General features: G+C 39.4%; 1 protein-coding gene across 1 annotated transcript in view; it reads right to left on the bottom strand.

Moving 5' to 3' along the window:
* The window catches only part of KL (klotho), a 51,235-nt gene that overhangs the window by 4,515 nt on the left and 28,906 nt on the right, over positions 1-17,814 (bottom strand). The window contains exons 2-4 of the mRNA XM_032982825.2: positions 11,614-12,124; positions 6,705-6,973; positions 3,023-4,139 (exon numbers count right to left, since the gene is read on the bottom strand). Coding sequence (XP_032838716.2) covers positions 3,023-4,139; positions 6,705-6,973; positions 11,614-12,124 — 1,897 coding nt within the window. The remainder of the gene's footprint in view (positions 1-3,022; positions 4,140-6,704; positions 6,974-11,613; positions 12,125-17,814) is intronic.

Below are 17,814 nucleotides of genomic sequence, written 5' to 3'. Positions count from 1 at the left end.
AATTTTCATATGCCTCTGGAAATAATTCTTTCTGCACCCACATGCAAGACATTCAGCACCTCTAACCTACTTTTCAAGTGTAAAATGAAATAATATTTACCTGCCCTTCTACAGAGCCGCTACCCACGATAATTAGTTTGTGTTTGTAAAACTGCATGTGGATTTAATCATGTTACATAAATGGTTACTGCTGTTCTTTGTTTTCAGTTGGCAAAGATGTACTTAAACAGTGTACAAAGCACTTAAAAGCATAGCCTGAGTCCAAAGGGTCCTGTACTGTATTCTGGAATCATTTATTTGCACAAACCTGTTGGCTCCCCTGGAACAGTGCAGGTGAGCAACACTGCACGCACAAATGCTGCAACGTGCAGTCCCTGAAACCAGCTGGAGGAAGAAGGCAGAATAGGAACTTTAAGGCGAATGCACACATGTACCAGAGCCTCTCTCATTCCTCTCCAGCGTGACACTGAGGTAAGGACACAAGATTTGTAATCCAACTCAGTTACCGCACAGGGTCTTGCAGAAAAAAATGCAAGTTTTGGAGAAACCTGAAGCAGCCATGATGCCAAGGTTAAGAGCTTGCTTCCTGTGTGAGTGCAAGATGGACAAAATCCCAATACCATAGCGGGAGAAGAAAACAGAATGAAAAAGTTGGCATTACTGACGGATCAAACACTATGGAGAAGCATGTGATGTCAAAAGTGGCAGAGTGGGCTTTAGGGCAAGCATTATGGCTAGTTTGCAGGGACATATTCATCCATGATAGAGAAGGTGGAAAGATACGAAAATATGGCTTACATGCAATTGTTAAGTTGAAAAACATAGGAGCTATTTCCAAGCTGGATAGAGCGAAGGAAGTGAGTGGGGGATATTGGTACCAGATCAGTACAAATGACAAAGTTCTGCAAAAACCAGGGGAGTGTGCAGGTGTTCTGGCTAATGGGAACTGGGAGAAAAGCCCATATCCATACACGCTTTGACAACAGATGTGCCAAGAAATGGTACGGTCTGAAGTGGCAGGAAGGAAAGAAGCAGTACACTAAAACCGGATTGAAACCATAAGCCCAAATATAGCCAAGATTTGTTAAAAAGTACAGATGCAGAAAACATGCAGCCAGTGCTTCAAAATGCTGGAGAAGGAACTCTCGGGCATTTAATATTGATGTTCAGTAATTTGTGAAAAAGGTGGAAATTACAGAGGAGGAAGTTAAAGCCAATACTTAACAGAGTGGACAGGATGACCTAGCAAATTATGGAACTGCCAGCCATCCTTCACTACCTAGCAAAAGAGTGAAATAGATCATATAAGGCTTGATAAATAAGAATTACAGGAGATATAGATGATTAATGTCGATCATCTTAGTTTTATGAAAAATAAATCTTGTCAAACTAACTTGACATCTTTTTTATGAGATCAGCAGATCAATGAAAGTAATGATGTTTGATGTAATATACTTAGAACTTCACAAGGCAACTGACTTGGTATTATATGGCATTTGGATCAAGAAAATAGAATGTTACAAGGTCAAGGGGAGCCAACAATAAACAGATTTCAACTGGTCTCAAATAGAACTAGTAAGTGTAGAAATGTAATTGCAGGTAAGTAAGTGTCACACACAATAGGTGCATTTCTACTGTGGTCATGGAGACTGGGTTTTAGCAAAAAGGTATTTAATGATCTTAAACGTATCAGCAACCTGAAAGAAAAGTAAAACTATTTCTCACAAAGTTTGCAAACAACACAAAGATTAAGGACATAATTCAGCTAGTGTAGCAAGCTTTGCACAAGCAAGGGACTACCATTTGAACACAACCAAATGTGAGGATGTCTAAGAACAAGCAGACCATACTTTGGCAGAAGGAGTTCTGCCTGGAGGACAGGAATCTTTAACCAAGTTTACGAAATCTCAGTAGATAACCACAGAGTGTGTGTAACCAACCTGCTGCCATGGCCAAAAGGACCAATGGGTTGCTTAGATGTACAGAAGAGGAGTAAAAGGGTAAGAGGTTATGTTATACCTGCCTGAGATATAGGGGTGGCTGTGGCTGGAACAGTGTGTCCAGGTCTGGGTTTACCCCTTTCAAGAAGAACGATGGCAAATGGGAAAAAGTTTAATAATTTAAAGGTTCTAAATGATGTAAGGGACACAAAGCACTTTGTCTGTGTTAACCAGAGAAATAAATGAAAGTTTGCTTTCTGTCTGTGATACCCACACAGGTAAAATACATGGAAATGAACAACAAAATGGCTTAAAGTTGAAACTAAAGAAATTACTACTAAAAGTAGGATTTATATATATATATATATCTACACACTTACATATAAAAGCAGTAAATAATTACCCGCTGCATCAGCTTACAGTGAGATGTAGAAGATTCTTTATCAGTAAAAATTATCTCATTCAGGTCTTGTGCTTTTCTTAAAAAACAGCATGTGTTGTATGACAGGATGACTCAAAATGCCTCTGTTTTGTCTTATAATTCAGGAATCTCTGAGGCAGAGAAAAAGGCTGGTTTGGGTTCTGAATAGCAGGAAAGAGTCCAGGAAATGGCATAATGAGGTAGATAGCTGAATTATTATGAAGATCGCTGTTGGATAAGATCACTGTTGAGTAAGATACAGAGACAGCTGAGGAACAGAACTCATACCCAGCCCTGAGGCACACCAGTGGAGAGAAGCAACTAAGCAAAATAATGGTACAAGTGCTAAAAGAAGAAAATATGACTAAATACATGTGGAGCTACTCGCGTAACAGCTACTTAAATTTCTTAAATCCACAAAAAAGTTCTTCTGCTGTCTTATGCTGAAGATTATGGCTTATGTGCAAGGTCAGTCTTCCTGATATTTAGTGACACAAATCAATCGCAAATCAAAGTAAAAAACTATCTGTTATGCTGTACTAACATCTCATTTATGGTGTATTCTACACAGGAATTAGTTTTTTAAAGTTAAACATACTCTATCACGCAGTGTATACTAATACTGGGATTTGTGACATATAAACCATCTACGGTCCCTTACCTTTTAAAGCTTCATTGATGTAATTCTGTATGTAATACACTCTGAGCTTATCATGCACCATGTTCTGGTCATCGTCAATTCCATTAGCCATAACATAAATCGGGACATCGCCGTACTTTGATTTAACCCACTTGAGCAATTTACGCAGTCCCCAGGGCACTACTGCAGCTCTGCTGGGGGAGTGCAGCCATGTGATGTCATTGATCATTTGAACTTCAAGGTAGTGGTCGTATTTTAGTGCATCTTCTTTCTCCCAGCCCACAAGGGTAGTAGTGTAGTGACTCAAGGCAAAAAAATCAAATGAGCCCTGGATTAACTTCTTTTCGTCTTCTGAGAAATAAGGCAAGTGGAAATTATACAGGTCGACACTGTTTCTTCGGTGAAGCCACGCTCTCATCACCTGTGGATAGTCACCATTCCCAAAGATGGGCTCTGCAAGCCAGCCAACGTCAAACTCTAAAATTCTATCAGCAACATCTTGGTCATTCCTGGAAAATGGACAAGCTGGTTCTACCCAGTCAGCTTGCAGAGCTATAGATATTTTACCCTTCTGAGATCTCCTGAATTCTTTGTCATAAAGATGCCATGCTTTTGCATGGGCTTTCAACAGGTTGTGCCCTGCGGTGTACGTCAAGTTTTTCACAGATGGTTCATTCATTGTGATCCAAAATTTGACATGGTCCCCAAGACTTGTAAAGCAGAATCTGGCGTACTCAACAAAAGCCTGAACGGTCTCTGGGTTTTCCCAAGCTCCATATTTGGCAAGGGAAACTGGAAGCTCTTGATTCTCAGCCATCGGTTGCCATAAAGCAACAACAGGAGTTATGTTAACTCTGAGAAGTTCACTAGCAAAACACTGATAATAATGTACGAGCGTGTGGTTGATTAGAGAAAGGTTCCCTAATGGAAGAATTAAAGACCACTTAAGCGAAAAATGGAAGTGTGTGACATGCATTTCTTGCAGAAGAGAGATCTGGAGCCTGATAGCAGCAAAGTCAACACAGTGACGCTTGCGTTTCGAGGTGAAAACTCCATCCACTTTAATAAGCTTCTTTGTCTGGTGAACGTCCCACACATAAACATTAGAGTCAAGAAACTGGGCGGGCGTTGTGTCTACCTAGGTAGAATAAGAAACATACCAGATTCAAGCTGTTTGTTCGAGGTAGATGGCAACATCATAACCATTAGGCACGATGTAGTGAAAGAATATCCTAAGTCAAAACTTTGCATTTAGCACCTCTCTCGCATCTCTGATACAATAATATCTCTGGATCATATGAATTAATTAATTTTCTGTTGCCATGTGGTGTCAGAAAAGTACCAAATTTATACATCATTGTCACCCTACTTTCCAAACAAGCTTATGCTAACGGTCACCACGTTTGTATCTTCTCCAGAGTGCTCCAGTCTGTAAGGGAAACAAGGGATTGCTCAAGGATAAGGCACTAAGCCTGTGAAAGATCTCCAGAGCAGCAGATCTTCAGAAAAGACTACAGTAATTTTAAAAATGTTTTTCTTTCAAGATTAACAAGGGCCTACACAGAGACTGTCTGTTGTAAATTACCCACTAGATTCAGTTTCAAGACCACTCCCTGAATGCAGTAAAAGAAATAATGAATGCAACATCATTTCTGTGTTCTTTTCCTGACTATGATGAAAGATGAGTAATGCTCTGCACTTGATTTTTAGCACGAATTCAGTTGACAAGCAAAATTTTTCCTTCCTGCTAAAGACATCCTTTTTTATTTAACTCATGCTGAACTCATTTCCAAGTTATTCCAGCAGGCTGTTGAAGTCTGAATCTTTTTTTTTTTTTTTTCAGGCCTCCAAGTAAACCCACTATATGTTACTCCAACAACAAATGCACTTCCCGTAAGTCTTTAGGGCTTCAGATGTCAGAATTTCTTGTGTGACATACTGACACAGGAGAAGATGAGCTTCTCAGGGTCCCACAGAATTATAGTTTCACTTTTTAATGAATATTACAAACACAGTAAGGACTAAAAAATGGAAAAGTGAATTACTTAAAACAGTGCACAGTGTAAAATCTCTACACTCTAGTGTAGCTCTTCCAAGAAAGATCCAAACTACAAGATACTGGTACCACATGTGTTTATTTGTCCTTTTTTACATTTTTTTTCTTTGGTGCGCAGTTTCCCCATGAGTTCAGATTTCCTTGTCCTGCCCTCTGTTTGAAAAGCAGGTGTCAGCCTACAACCAGTGTTCAACTTGTAGCCGAGGCTCTGCAGACTGTATAAAGAAGCTGCTGAAAATCAGTTGCTATTTTCTCCGGAGAGGTCAGTACTGTGCTTATAGAAGAAAGTAATAAAAACCAGCATGTCTGAGGGAAATTGCTTTTCTGGAGAACTGTCCCTTGAAGATTACTAAAGCATGCATTGCCACTAATACTGTGGGAATGCTGTCAAAAGCGTTTTTCCACTGTGATGCATCTACAAATCACACTACCTAAGCCTTACAGCACAAAATGTTTGAATGGCCTTTTGAAATGAAAATATTCAGCTTTGAAGGTTTTGGGGATAGGAGGGATTTTTTTAGCTGTCTTAGGCTGACTGACTCCACAACTTTATAGCTATTATCGATCCCAAAGGCAGCAATTCCATTTCCAATCCCTAATCTATCTGGGAGCTAGGAAGATAATGACTGTTGAATTTTCTTGGAAATCAGTATACCAGGTAAGAAGGCTGCAGTACTTTTCAAGAGAACAAAGTCAGATCTTACTTTTGGAGTGAGAAAAAACAAACAAGTCCCCTATACTCTAGCCTTAAGAAAGATTCTGTCTGTGGAAAATCTAAATGAAAAATTTTGTTCTTGGATCAAGCCTCAACATTGAATTTAACTGCACCTCTTTACTGTGGTTGGAGAAGCCCTGCAAGCCAAAACAGCATCTAAGAATTACAGAGCCAAACTGTTAAAGAGACCTAAGCTACGATTTTAACTCATGCTATGAAGTCTTAAAATTTGAAAGATTCTCCCAAAGTATCAGATTTAGTTGAAATAAAGAGTGAGAGCTATGAAATGGATCAATGATCTAGCTAGGTGCTATCCACGGGCACTGCAGGCCTCCTTCAGATACAGTACTACACAAAATAGCGAAGAATAAATAGAGAAATTGCATCTAAATCTAACATTGTTTACTTTTTTATACACACAAGCCCTGTAACAACAGTATCATGTTATATATGCATAAGATGCCACTGGAGTTTTAAGAGCTTTCGGGAAGTTTTCTAAAACATATTATCACAGCAGACAAATATATTACCATTAAAATTATGGACGTGAAAAAGCAGTAATATTTCTCATTTCATAGACTAGGACATTTGGAAATACACTTTAGAGGCTCTAATCAATTTCCATTTGAAAAGGACTGACTTCCAGTAACTGTTCACACAACATGTCCAAGGAAGATGAGCATCAGCCCCCTTTCGATTTCCATACGTTTTTCTAAAGTGTTATTTATCATATCTCAATCTGACTGGATCTCCTCGGTCATACACAGAGAGTCTAGTGAAGACTGAAAGAAACAGTGTTTGGCCTTGTACCCATCTCCTTGCAGCACTGTGGTAATATATATCAGCAAAGACATTCTACCTAGCAAATTTATCAATATGAACTTGTGCGCTGATCTGGCTGGACAGCCTGTCAGCTTTATCATCAGACTCACCTGAATGTAGTTGTCAACAATTCCCCAGGCAAAGCCACAGGGAAAAATACCTTCTATGGGCTGATTTTCAGGCAAAGGTGGGAAGCCGTTTTTTTCTATCAGCTTTTGATAGAATAAGACAGAAGATTTGGGCATCAACTTCTTGTCGTGGCTTTGAAAATCAACATAAAACAGCCCACGTCGAATGCTGTATCCCCTGTGCCATTCAAAGCCATCCAGGAGTGACCAGACTGTGTAGCCAAACACATTAACTCCATCGTACCGGATGGCTGGGAAAAGAACAAAACCAAACTTATCACAGTGCTCATTTTCCCTATGTAGATTACACCGTATCAGCAACGTTGGCAGTATTCACGTGTAAGAACAATGCAAGAGGTCAGATAAGTATCTCAAGGCCTGACCCAAAGCCCATCGGGAAAGATATTTCAACTGCACCAAGGAAGCTGCAGGTCATGAGTGCACTGTGCAAGGCAGTAGAGGTACCTGGCTTGGCATTAAACGGGCCAGATTTAGCAAGAGAAGCAGTGCAGCAGTGGTTTGAGCAGTGCTGCTAATCAGGCATGCCAAACCTCAGCCTCAGAACAGAGCACGCTACGCTTGAACTGCTTGCAGCAACTGAGCCAGTAATTGCACTGCACTGCACTCTGCAGCTCGTTCTGGGGTAGCTTAAGTGCCATTAATGCAGACTACCCTGTACACAAGCAAAAGTTACACTCTTTTTTCTCCTTCTCCTCCACTACAAATACATTTTGAGAAAACCCTGACAGCACTTTTGGTGTGCCAGTGAATTTTTAGTAACACATTTTAAGTAGAAGTGATAATGCAGGAAGACCCTCATTATTTGATAATTCTGTCTCTTTACATCTTCTATGGCATAGCATTTTCCAGCTTAAATATTTAAGGGTTTCTAAAAAGATGCGTATGCTCTAGATCCACTGTTTGACTTTTAAGAAATCATCACACACTTTGATGGTTAATATCAGAGTCTACCGGCAACTGTTAGTGTTGTCAGCATTACAGCTTTATTTTAAGATTTCAAATGATACTCACTTTTAGTTGTATTAAACACTGAGATTCAGCAAAATGTTCCTGGGCTCAGCTTCAGGAAAGCACAAAGGAGTATGCTTATTTTAATTACATAATTAGACCCACCCTAATTCAGCAATGCATTTAAGCACATTCTTAAATGTTCTTTTGAACTTGAGTTTGGCTCTGCAGCCAGCAGAGTTCATCTTTATTACCCACCATCTTCTGTGAACCCAGACTAGGTACTGCCTGAACATAATATTTTCCAGTCTAGTAATACTGAAAGCATTATTTCAGGCAAACAGAATATCAAGATCCTCATTTCCTGGTTTTATTAATGTACTTCATTACAATCAGTTATGAAGGACCACATGGATTCTTGATTGTAACTCTGTTTGAAACAATTAAATGAACTGCAGTTAAATAAGCAATGAACTTGGCCCAGACTCTATCAGAGGTCATGAGAAAACATCTAAGGAAATGGAATATTTCTCCTCCTAAAGGCATAATTCTTTTGTGTTTGGCAAACGGCAGTATTTTTCTAACTTCTGCATGCATCCATGATGACATCTGCCGTACCAGCAGAGTAAAAGCCAATGCAGGTCCATGTTGTGAACCAGTCTCAGTGAGAATTTCTCTTTGAATAGCATCTCACCCTTCCTGTAAGTCATTGCACAGCACTCCCACACTTCCTGAGCACCTCCTAAAAATTCTCCTCAAATCTTTCTTTAAAAATGTATTAACTTTTAACTATCACCTGTGAAAGAAGCAACTTGAAAAATTTTTGGAAGTTCAAAAAAGTCTGGAAATATCACAGTATCCCACATGGACTGCATGTTACTGAAAAACCACAATGAAAATTATTGTCTTTTTTTTTTTTTTTTTTTTTTTTCCTTTGTCTATCTCCCCATTTTTTTATGTCTGTTAGTGTGCAAGCCAGGCTGACTGAAATCTAACTGCCCTTGCTTCTGAAACTGAGTGGCCTTGTCCATACTACCTTCAGGAAATAACTCCTGACCTGAGTAATCCCCCCCCTCAGTATGCTACTGTGCGGGCCAGAACTCTGCCAGAACCAGGTTAAAAATTAAACAGCAGTTCAGCTCACACTTTGTTTAGCTCACTAGCATAGAAACAGTGCGAGAAAATATGGCAGACCCATAAGCATCCAATACAGATCCTTAAAACCCTCTGCTTAGCTACTGTCCAACCCCAGGGCACGAAGGTGAGGTGTGTGAAGCCTGCAGCCCCTGCTTCCATGTGGAAGGTGCCTAGGGATCTGTTTTCACTCTGAACAGACCTGAGAATAGCTCAGTCCCGGCCTGTCAGGGGCCTGGATGTTCCTGTTCTCCTTAAGACCCTTTGAATTCAGACCTGCTAACTCCCCACATAATGACCTAAACCCCTCAGCTAGTCACCATGGCACAGAGGAGCCTGCATGCCCTCCTGGTCAACAGGGTCCACTTTACAAGGAACAATCAATTTACTTGTTGCACCAGAGACAGGGCAGGGAAGTGAACACGACCCTAGAGTAAGTGGTTAGATATCCACCCATGTGAGAAGACATCTCCAACCAACCAGCAGGTCCAATCAATATTTAACTACTTTATATTATAGCTCTATTTACTCTATTCAACTCTAAATGGTACTTGGAAAAAAAAAAAAAAAAAAAAAAGAAAGAAAGAAAGAAAGATCAATAGTAATAAATAGTAAAAGGATTTAGGGCTGTGAACCCCCCCCAAAAAGAACCTTTCCCAGAGCCAAAAAAAAATTTAAAAAGATTTATGGAGCTTGTTTACAGCAGGCAGTGTCAGAATGGACATCTACATCAGCACTTCAACTGAAAGCAGGAGCACACTTTTGCACTTTTGACTGAATCGCCCTCATCACACTTTGGTTCACATCACAGAGTGGTCTCAGGGTGTATGACCTGGGTTCCTTTAGGGGAAATTAACCCCAAAATGGGCTTCAGGAATGTATACAGGCCCTTAACACCAACTTGTTATTCTATAGACTTGCTCCAACAGGGCTGCACTTATTTGTTAACATAGATATAGAAATAAGTAGTTTTGTCTGAACCAGTGCATATACATAAGATACCGGCCAGGCCTAGGAAGCAGCAAAACCACATTTATGTGGCCCTGGGCATAAATTAATTATCCTTGCTTCTCGGTGCTATAGCTCCAGTGCCATTTTACTGCCCTGTGAATGCTGGAGTGAAACTCATGTTAAATAGCTCACGAATCTCTACATTACAGTGCTTTATTTCACTGGATGGCCACGTCCAAAGTCTCTGAGAGGCAACATCAATATCTGCCTTTGTCTTTGGTCTTTAATGTTGTCCAACAAGACTGATCACAGCCAACACGATGCCTTTTGTGAATCTTTTTCAACTAAATTCCCCTATGTATTGCATAGACAACTCTGGTATTTACAATGAATTTTGCAGATTCTAATGGCAGAATATATGGGTGCAATAATTTTTATCGTAATGATGCTAAAGACCCTTCTGCAGATCCAGTCTGTCTCTGCTTTTTTTCTGTAGCAAGTTTAGCCAAGTGCTAGTATTCTTAAGTCAGTATGACAAGACGGTCATGTTGTTGTTATTATTACTTACCGAGTGGCACATTAAAAGGAAAGAAACTCTGTAAATTAAGATTGTTTCCAGCCAGCTGTGATTAAAAGGCATGTATGCATGTCCAGCAGTTTGTTAACTAAGCAGAAATATCGTTAACAAGAATATGACCCCTTCATGAAGATGAGCTCTTCATCTGACTTCATGCAAACTAGTAATACTGTACTTGCAACAGTTAGTAACTGTTTTGTATTACATTCTTCCCGTGTTCGATGAATTGGCTCATATATTTATTCATCTTTTAATTTATTTGCAATAATTAGGTTTCTAGAATAGTAGATGTAACAAATGTGGGAATCCTCTGCATCTTCTTGAGTGCCGAGAATAAAATGAAAGTCATTTTTGCTCATCCCCTGTATGAAAATGGCAATGTAACACAATGGCTGTCTCATCTGAGCTAGCAGCTACAAAAATACTGTTTTTAAAAGCAGAACAGTAAACTGTAGACAAGTAAATCAATTATTAAATCTTAAATTAAGAAATTAAAAAACAATGAAAGTGGAAATGGGAACCCCAACAAAGTATTGGTGACTACTAGGATTGAAAAAATATGTTTTGCCACAAGGAAAATAGAAAATAACTCTCATAAGCTAGTGTATTTCCCTTACTGTTTGGAAGAAATGATAGGTTAACAATTTCAATAATTTAGATTCTATAACTTCAAATAGTCAGTTCTCCATAAACTGATATAAAATCAGTTTATTGTGATTGATGTCCAGAGCTATACCAATGTAAAATTTGTGCAAGGGTAACACTGAGATGTGGAATGAAAAGGTTCCAATTTTTCATCTAAAAATGTGTTCTTTCAGCCTTGTATTTTCTTCAGAGGAACTCTGATTGCATAGTATTTACCTTCCCACATAGATATTCTTATGTTTTGTACATATGCATTCATACATCTAAGATATGGAAAACAACTATAAATAAATAACACAGTAAACTTCCCTAAATCCACTGAGAGTATTGTTCACACAAGTTTTGCACTTCCTCCCACCAAAAGAAAGCAGAAATTTTCCTACAGACTTCAAAGACAGCAGCATTGAGCTCACCAAATGCTACCTGCAGATATTAAGGGTCTTCAAGAGCTGAAAAGAACAAACCCAGGAAAGGGATTTGGAGTCTCATTTCACAAGTGCCAAGATGAATGTTAAAGACTAAAATTAGTTTTCAGCCTGGTTCTTTAACATATCTCTGTAGGCTATTTTGCATTATGATTTTGTCAAGCATGTATTAATACAACCTCAGTCCTACCTTTTAAAGTTTCCATAATGAACTTTTTGAGATAGTAAATATATTTGGCATCATCTCTCTTGGTGCTACCAGAAACAAACCAGCTGTTCTCCACAATGAATATTTGGGGGTTGTTATATTCACGGCTTATCCAGTAAAGGAGCTGCCTCAGGCTTATTGATTCCAGCTGCTGGAATTTCATGTGGGAGTCCAGGAGCTGGAAACTCAGGGTTGCTCCAAAAGAAAGAGCAAAAAAGTCTGCCGTTCCCTTGATATACTTCTTCTCAACTTCACTGAATTCGGGCAACAGAGATGAGAGGTTGCTCCTCATGCTCTCTGGATAGTCACCGTCAATAAATATGGGCTTAGCAAACCAGCCAAGCACGAAATCAAGGGATTTTTGACATTCTTTTATGTTTTTTTCAGTCATACGTTGAGGTTTTATCCAGTGGGAGCTAAGAGCAATGGACACCCTTCCTCTTTGAGTCGGACGAAAATGGTCATTGTAGAGATGCCAGACTTTAGCATGGGCCTGTTGAAAAGAAACACTGTAATTAGTGCACCTGAAATTCCATTTTAAGTAATACAATTAGGATCAAGTACTGATGTCCAGTGTCACATAGTAACCGCATAAACATGGCATTTGAGGACTCAGCCTTATTCACTCATCAGCAGTTTACAACTCCTAAATTAATTTCTCATTAATACCATATATTGACCAGAAATTGCGGGTTGGTCAGGGAAAACAGCATCTGCGTTCCATGAGATACTATTCCAGGCACCAAACACACCTTTAGCTAGACAACTTTATTAACTTTTATTAGAGTTCTGATATACTTACAGTATTTACAAAAATGAAAATGCATTTAACTAAACACGTTTCAAAGTATGTTTTCATTATAGGAATGTCACTTTATCTGTAGTTTCCCAGATGTATAAAGAAGTAAGGTCTATTCTTAAGAACTGTCCAGAGCTCTCAAACAATACAGGACAAAGAAACAGTCTTGAACTTACTCCTCTTTGAACCAGAACACACAGTATAGGAAAAACTACCAATCTGGGTTTTAAAAAGTCTTGTGGAAAAAAAGTTACCACAGCTCCTGAAAAATTATTCCAATAATTCAATTTAATTTATTTTATTAAAATTTGCTATGTATGTCTAGCATCAGATTTCAACCGCTTGTCTTGGTACAATTTTATCTGTTACTGTGAGAATTTTTTCTACCAAATTTCCTTCCCATGATCTTACAGAGTCAGTTGAAACAGTCTCTTGACTTTCCCTTTGAAAGCTAAATAGATTGAGTTCCTGGAGACCTGCATTATCTTCAGGCATAGCTTCAAGCTCTCTAACCATTCTCAGTGCTCTCCTCTGATTCTCTTCCAATTTGTCATCATCTGTCTTAAACTGCAGAAGCAGAATTGGATATAATATGCCAGTGGTAGTCTTGCCAGCAGTAAAACCAGAGACAATTTAATACACTATTTCTACTTACGTGGCCATAGCATTACACTGTGAGCATATGCTCATCTCAACTACCAATCTCCAGATCCCTTCACCATCGAAAACATATTTTCTCTTTGCACCTAGCTTATCAAAGAATTTTGACTGCTCTGTGAATCAACATCCTATCTTTTTGTCGTTTACACATTAGTAGAAATTGTAATGCTTTTTTCTAGGTCATTGATAAAAAGATAAAAAGTATGAGATCTAAAAATTAGAATAAAGCCTGCCTAATAACTATTCCTAGTTTACATTTGCATTTTGAGATTTAGCAGTTACTATTTGTTCATGTGTGTTTGTGATAACATAAACCTCCATTCTTGCCATTCAAAGTCACACGTGTGATGAATATATATGACATTATTAATCAAAGTGTCACACACATTTTAGCCCTCCCTGGAATATAAGACGTATAGAAAGCCTTATAATTCCACTCCATGCAGTTGATATGTTGGTAAATTTTATCATTGATAGCTGATGTTCACAGTTTCCTTTTCATACACTCTTACCATTCAAGCTCTGAACCACAATGATTTTCAGTTGCCAGCATTACTAGGGACATTGAGCAATTAAGATTATTAATCATTTTTGACACAGACACTGTTAATTACCCAGGAAAAATAATTAATTCTATCATTCTACTGTTCTTGCAGAATTTTAATTCTCACTGCTGGGAGAAAAACAATTGGAAGTGAAGGACAGCTAAAGGTAAGATCAATAATCCAGGCTCTGTTCAGCTGCCCCCATACAGAAACCTGCTGCCTTTGAGTCATCATGGGGTATATAAAACATCTGTGCAGACCTGACACTGGCTCTAGAGGAGACTAGACCCATGCCCTTTTAGAGTGTTCACCGAAACCCAAAGAGAACAATCTTGGAAACTGTGAATCACAGTACTCACCTATGTGTGTGTATCTGAATCAGGCTCTCAGCTGCAAACTTCAACGTACATGCTCTCATTTATAATACATCAATAGCTCAAATAAATGTGATGCAGTTCTACCATCTGTCTATACTAATACAATGGATTCTGATGCTAGTGAGAAACTAATTATAGTAACCGCTTCAAAGTCTCATGTCAAAAATGAGAGCTGACCTAAGCACAGACTTAATTTTACTTCACACCGAAGCTCCATTACACTGATGAAAGAAAAAACCATTATGTATCATGACCAAAATGCTACACACGCGACACTTTAGATATTATTTTTAAAATACCATTGGGAACAAATGTGCCATCACTTGCAACTCAAATTTGCACACTCAAATGTTCCCTCATAAAGGTGCCATATATTCTTCCTCTCTTGGACTTGACTCATCTCCAGATTTCCTGTCTCAAATGTTAAGACATCACCAAGCACACTCTCAAACACACAATTTCATCACAGTCATCTGCACTTGCAAGTATGCTACTCACCCACAGAACACCTCAAGGACTATAGAGGACTTGCTCCATATCTCTCGTCCCTCCCTGCTCCTATCAGTGGAGAGAGATCTTCCAGCATTTTAGTAGCTTTGATTCTACCATGAAGAAAGGAAGAAGGGAATCCCACAGGCTATTCCCCTACACAGATAAGGAGGTACAGTTTACTCCCTTGTTGCAACGAAAAAATATGAAGTATAGCAACGTGGGATTATCTCACTGAACTTTACTTTCTAAGCAAGTCATCTAGTCTGCCTCTTTAGAAAATGAGAACACTGTTGTCTAAGATATGCAGGGTGAGTCACTCTTTGGGAGTCCATCTCTCTTCACTGATGACAGACAAAACCTGTTACTCAGTTTAGACAAGACGTTCTACAGACAGATGAAAGCAGTCAAGAAAAAGCCCACTTAAATGTCTGCCCTCTGGAGTGTGCATGAAGTGGAATTATATTATTTCCATTAAAAAAAAAAAAAAAGCTAAACATAGAAAATAGTGCATCAAAGTCCCCAGCCTCTGTGGACATAGATTAAAGAAGCAGTTCAAAACCACACAGAAATTGAGCTGGAAGAAGCCAGTGACAGAGCAGAGAGTCTCTATGGAAATCTGGGACAGAATTCATTTGCCTAAAATTAGGCGTCTAATGCAGTTTTAGAGACTTCAGAGTGTTCCAGCCTGAATTCCAGCCGGTTTCAGAAAGCTCTGGGTCTCCCGTAAATCCTGTCACACTTCCCATCTCCACAGACACCTGAGATACTACTGAATGTCGAATGATAATTTGCACCTATACCTACCTTCAGGCAAATTAATCCCACTCCTAGGGTGGGACTCAATTTTGTGCTGAAGACACCTTGTAGTTCACTGTCCACACGTGAGTCAGATGCCCAAGCTCCCACCAGCGGCCACGGAGATCTGAGGCTCCACTCAGCTGCCTGCACACAGGCATCTGGCTGCCACTCCAGAATACAGGCCTAGCTCACATCTGCCATTTCCCTGCAGATGTCCTAAACAGCCTGGGAAGTCCCACATGGCACTACTTATACCGAGCTAATGGGATCCCACTCCAAGTCACCCTACTCAGTGGAGTCCAGCGAGTGACTCCCCGGTACAGTACAGCACAGCAGCCACATGGTCACTCTCAGCAGGAGCAGCCCCTAGGTCCCAGTTACTGTACAGGTTAACAGCAGGATTTAAGGTAGGTGCCTACACATTTTTGAGATGCCTTACCTGAATGAGTCTGGCAGACACGATTCAGGACCCAATGGGAGACCTTGGTCTTCTGGAGCAGAAACTGGAGGCCAGGCAGAATATCCTAGGGTAGCTCAAATAACACCACACCTCTGCTGGGACAACTGGAACCTTCTAGAAGTCTATTACCTATAACTGGATCTTAGCCTCCCAGAATATGTGCTGAGAAAACAAGTAGGAACTAACCAACCATCAGTTCCTTTGTATTTATCCGAAATCTTACTTCCTAATCTCAGTGACTTGCCTATCAATACTTATTTTTAGTTCACATCTGACTAGGATTAAGATCATGGTGACCCCTCCCTCAGTACTTTTACTGATATACAGCATGGTGATTCCATGTCCCTGGTTTTGCAAGGTGCTGAGGGGTCTTACTTTGCTCCTTGTTAGCTCAGGCAGGTGTGCAGTGCTGATAGACCATTTGGCTTGACTGGAAAACCTTACTGAAAACAGCTGGCTACAGACTGGCTCTAGGAAGGGTTGTGCAGTCACCCATGTGTTGTGAGCAGAACTAACTGCTAAAGCCTGTGTGCTGGTTTCCAAGCTGCTGAATTTGGGTGGTCTTGTCATTATTACTTGCATTCAGAGACTAGCACATATTGTTAGGTACCAAGCACTTCACTGACACCTTTTTAGGGGGGATACTACCCTATAATCTTGAACCTGCTGAGACTTCATCTAAACTGGAATTAGGAAAGCTGTGGATTAGCATGGGTGCTCTTTGTGCTTACTAGTGTCTATTCTTCAGGAACAGACTGTAAGGAAAACTTTTAAACAGCATTTACTTTACCCTTAATATGCTTTCATCACTAAGAAAATCATGAAGTTTTATAGCACCATGAAAATTTTTAAAAGTCTCAAAATGTAGCTTGTTCTTAGCTAAGCCCATTTGTATGTCTGTACTTCACTCATGCTTCAGGCTCTGACACAGTCTCATTTTCAAGTTGATAGGTTCCTCTTCCCCTGACTTTCCCACCCAATATACCTGTCTGGACTATGCTGTACCTATACTCAACTTGTGAAACTCTGATACTGGTCATGTTTGTTCATCCTTAAAGAGATCTCTCTGTGAGTCAAATTCACTAATGCCAAAATCGAGCCTTGATGAAGTGTCAAACACATTTTCAAGGCAGAAATCCCCCTGCAACGCCACAGGATAGGCTAGTCCAAATTCCTGCAGTGATAGCAGAAATAATTCAACACAGGCAAAGAGGCTTCACAATCTGACAGTCATGTCCTACTCTATTGCATGACAGATCCACATAGTCCAAGAATCATTAGGTAAAGTCAATTTAGTAATATACAGACATTTGTTTGCTTGACTGCTCCTCTAAATTCTTGCCCAAGATTGTTAAGACCTTTCTGAGTTTGGCACTGATACGCATCATTCTGCAAGTTCCTAGTACTTACAGCTATCATGATACATAACCTTCACAAGAGCAAATCAAGAATTATAATTGGGAACATCATGATTCCATAATTTGTGTTCATTCCTCTAGAACAAGTTGTCTCAATTTTAAGTTGTGTGCCTTCTGAACCAAAAATAATACCGTTCATTTCACAAATAAACTGCACAAATATCCTGCTCTCCACACTCAGATGAACCATCCTGTGTTAACTCTCCATTTGCATGTTAATGAAACTGAATAGGAAAGTGTTACTGAATCTCATTTAGCAATACAAAGAGAAGAGTTAATTGGAAAAGATGTGCAAAGGCTTTTTGATTACTAGAAACCAGGCCAATGTACCTCCAACAAAAATATCATTATTTCAGTCCTACATCAAAAGCCCTTCTGAAATGGATATAATTATTGGAATTACAAGGGAAAGTCTAGTATATGATGAGTCAGAATGTGACTTATACCAAAAAGGGGAAAATACAGTATGTTTTTTTCCCCTGTATCATCAAAAGCAAGTATTTTAATCAAAAGCTGCAACAAAGGATGCCACATTTCATGTAACGTTTCACCCTTAGATCCAAAGTCAAGTAGATTTTACCCACACAGTCTTTGGGCAAACGTTCTCTTTCACGAGTAAATTATATTCTTAATA

The sequence above is a fragment of the Tyto alba genome, unplaced genomic scaffold (assembly GCF_018691265.1).
Source record: "Tyto alba isolate M040663 unplaced genomic scaffold, T.alba_DEE_v4.0 Super-Scaffold_2, whole genome shotgun sequence".
NCBI classification, from domain to species: domain Eukaryota; kingdom Metazoa; phylum Chordata; class Aves; order Strigiformes; family Tytonidae; genus Tyto; species Tyto alba.
The sequence above is the reverse complement of the archived record's forward strand: the minus strand, read 5'-3'. Positions and strand labels throughout refer to the sequence as shown.